We start from the raw sequence: 2939 nt of genomic DNA, 5'->3' as shown, positions 1-2939 counted from the left end.
AAAAGCTGCCGTTATAGTCAGGCTGCATTGTCTGTGACCCGCATCATCTGAACGTCATAAATTCTACAGGGGAAGGTGCTGTGCGGGACCGGCGTCAGGCGCACTGGACCACGTCATTGAGATAAGAGTTCTAAAGACAGAGTTCAAGTTTCTAACTAATTCCAACAAGACCACTGGACGAGTTTCCCTGGCACAGGGCGGGCTCTGGAGGGATGGAACGGATGTGGTCTGAGCCCCTTCGGCTTCCGAGGCGGCTCTCGGAAGACGTCTCTTTCTGACTCAGATCTATCTCCAAGGTTGCTGAGTTCCCAAGTTCACCTCGAAAGGCGCAACCGGGCAGCGCAGGAGGCCACCTCGGGTGGCCACCCGGTGACGTCTTTCCCGCTCCGGGTGAACCGAGGAGACCCACAGGGCAGGGACGTGGCTAGTTAATCCCAATCTCCTTGTTATCCTCAATGAACCGTGTGAACGGCCGGCTGCCTCCCGTGTCGGAGTTGGCTTTGTCCAGCCCTGCGATGGGCGGGCTGCTGCCTGGACGTGCCTTGTCCAGCCCGGCAGCCAGGGAGCCCAGTGGGGGGAGGGCGCTCCCGCTGAGACTTACGGGGAGCTGGGGGAGGCCTCCATTCTGGATGACGGAGATCTCGTTGTTCTTCATGGCCAGCCCGTTGGTGATGGCAGCGGCGTACTGGTTCCAAAAGCTGGGGTCCACGTTCATGGCCCGTGCGGCCAGATCCTTCTGGAACATCTCTGAGAACTTCAGGGCATCGCCACCCAGCAGGGCCATGGGGTTCTCCACCGACAGGCGGCGGCCACGCCTGGCGGGAGCGTTGTTCCACATGTGGGTGCCCATGTGCACCTGCGGGGACAGAGCCACACTCAGGCGTGAGCACGCCCAGCCTCTGGTTACAGGGCATCCGGGGCCAGGGGACGCCTTCCAGCTCCTTTCCGTCCCCTCCTCCCCAGCCTGAGCATTCATCTGGGACAACAAACTTGTTAGGTGAGGTTTTCTGAACATCTGAGACATGAACCTGCAACACTCCTTTCGTCAAGTACAAGGCAAGCTGACCGATGAGCTGATGGACACTCCTATCAGTTCACAGCTTGACAGCATGATTTCCCCACTAAGGTGTCAGACCCACAGGCCACCTGGAGGGTCCCAAAGCTCCCCCCATACCCAGATCATCTTCTGCTTGTAACTCCTGCCTTTTCTGTGCCTTTCTCTGGTTTTCTCCCCAACAGAGAGGGAACGTCTGGGCACCTGTGGTCAGCAAGGACCTCAGGTGGCCTTCAGGAAGTGGAAACCACGTCCACAGTGCCTACTGAAGGGGGTTGCTGAAACCCCACATGCAGCTAACCTGGGCTAGAAAGCAGCACGCTGGCCTGAATGGCTCCGTGGTGCTGGCCATACAGCCTGCCTCCAGGGAAGATGGGCTGCCTCGCTGCATCTTCGATACCAACATTATATCATTGTACCGTTTGCCCCTGGCCCTCAGGCTGGGAAGCTTCTGCCAAATGCCCACCGGGCCCTCTTGGCAATCAGGTGGACAAACCCACAGATCAAAGCCCTGGCCTCTGGACAGGATCAGCAGTGCTCGTGTCACATGGAAGCATTTAAAAGCCTAGCTATTTTGGTATCAGTGACCCACTGGACTCAGGGCCGCAAGTGTGCATCTCCCCAACACCCTGCAGCCACTTAGGCGGCACCAGCCTCTCAAGGGGAGGACAGACCGGCACGGAAGGCAAGCTCCTCACTGGGCCCTGGACGTGCGTGGGAGCGCCACATGGAACACGCATACCTGGGCACACATACAAGGCAGACTCGTCCATAACACTCATAGACACGGCACATGCACGCTCTCTTGGGGGTACCCCTCAGCCAGGACCACAGGAGGTGAGGGGGGTCCCGGGCGACCCTCACCTTGAGGTTGCCCTTGGTGGTGAAGGCTCTCCCGCAGATGGTGCAGCCAAATGGCTTCTCCCCAGTGTGGGTGCGCTCATGGATCTGCAGGGCGCTGGCCGAGGAGAAGGTCTTCCCACACGACTGGCAGTTGTGCTGCTTGGGGGTCCGGCGCGGTGGGGGGGCCAGCATGGGTGCGAGGCCAGGGCTCATCACTGTCGGAGGCCCGGGGGGCACCTGGACGGCAGCCGGCAGCGGCGGACCCTCAGCCAGCAGGCCGGCCTTGCTGTGCCCGTTCACTTCCGTTTTGATGGTGGTGGGCGTGGAGCCAGGGCCCAGGCTCGGGGTGCCCTGGCTGGGACCTAGAGTAAAGTTGGGGTCAAGCAACTGGGGAGGCAGCTCTCGCAACCTGTGGGTCAGTAAGTGCTGCTTTAAGTTACCCAGTGTGGAGCAGCCGCGCCCGCAGACCGCACACACGAACGGCCGCTCCTTGGTGTGGCTGCGGAGGTGGATCTCCAGGGCGCTCCTGCAAGCAAAGGGCTTGGCACACACACGACACACAGTGCTCGCACACTTACCCCGATCGCGGCTCAGGAACAGCAGGCTAAAGGGGGCCTCCTCCTTGACGGCCGGCCGGCACGGGTGGGTGGCCGTCAGGTCCAGCGCCCCTCCGTTCTCGGGGCCGGGGGGCGGGCTGTCCGGCTTCTCCGTCTTCAGCGGGGTTTCCTGGGGCTCCTCCTGGGCGCCAAGGCCCGGGGACTTGGAGGGCAGGCTCTCGCTGTTACTGTTTCCGGGTGACAGGGCCTGCAAGGAGGAGGACGACTCAGACAGGGCCGGGCTGCCCGCACTCCGGCTCTCCAAGTCGCCCACCGCCGAGGACGAGTCGTTGCTCAGACGGTCGCTCTCCCCAGACCCGTTCTCCAGAGACTTGAGGGCACTCAGCTGCGGACAGCTCATGACCGAGTCCATCATCTTCATCTGGTTCTCCAGGGCGGCGATGCTGGAGATGACAGAGGGCGGGGAGGGTGGGCAGGAGCCCGAG

The 2939-nt window shown here is 61.7% G+C and overlaps 1 protein-coding gene across 1 annotated transcript in view; it reads right to left on the bottom strand.

The window, feature by feature from the left end:
* Window positions 1-201: 201 nt before the first annotated feature.
* Window positions 202-2939, bottom strand: part of SALL3 (spalt-like transcription factor 3) — a 6649-nt gene continuing 3911 nt past the window's right edge. The window contains exons 4-5 of the mRNA XM_010855096.1: window positions 1919-2938; window positions 202-856 (exon numbers count right to left, since the gene is read on the bottom strand). Coding sequence (XP_010853398.1) covers window positions 425-856; window positions 1919-2938 — 1452 coding nt within the window. The 3' untranslated portion in view covers window positions 202-424. The remainder of the gene's footprint in view (window positions 857-1918; window position 2939) is intronic.

This window comes from Bison bison, unplaced genomic scaffold, assembly GCF_000754665.1.
Source record: "Bison bison bison isolate TAMUID 2011002044 unplaced genomic scaffold, Bison_UMD1.0 scf7180017864353, whole genome shotgun sequence".
In the NCBI taxonomy this organism is placed as follows: domain Eukaryota; kingdom Metazoa; phylum Chordata; class Mammalia; order Artiodactyla; family Bovidae; genus Bison; species Bison bison.
This window is presented reverse-complemented; position numbering and strand designations above follow the sequence as displayed.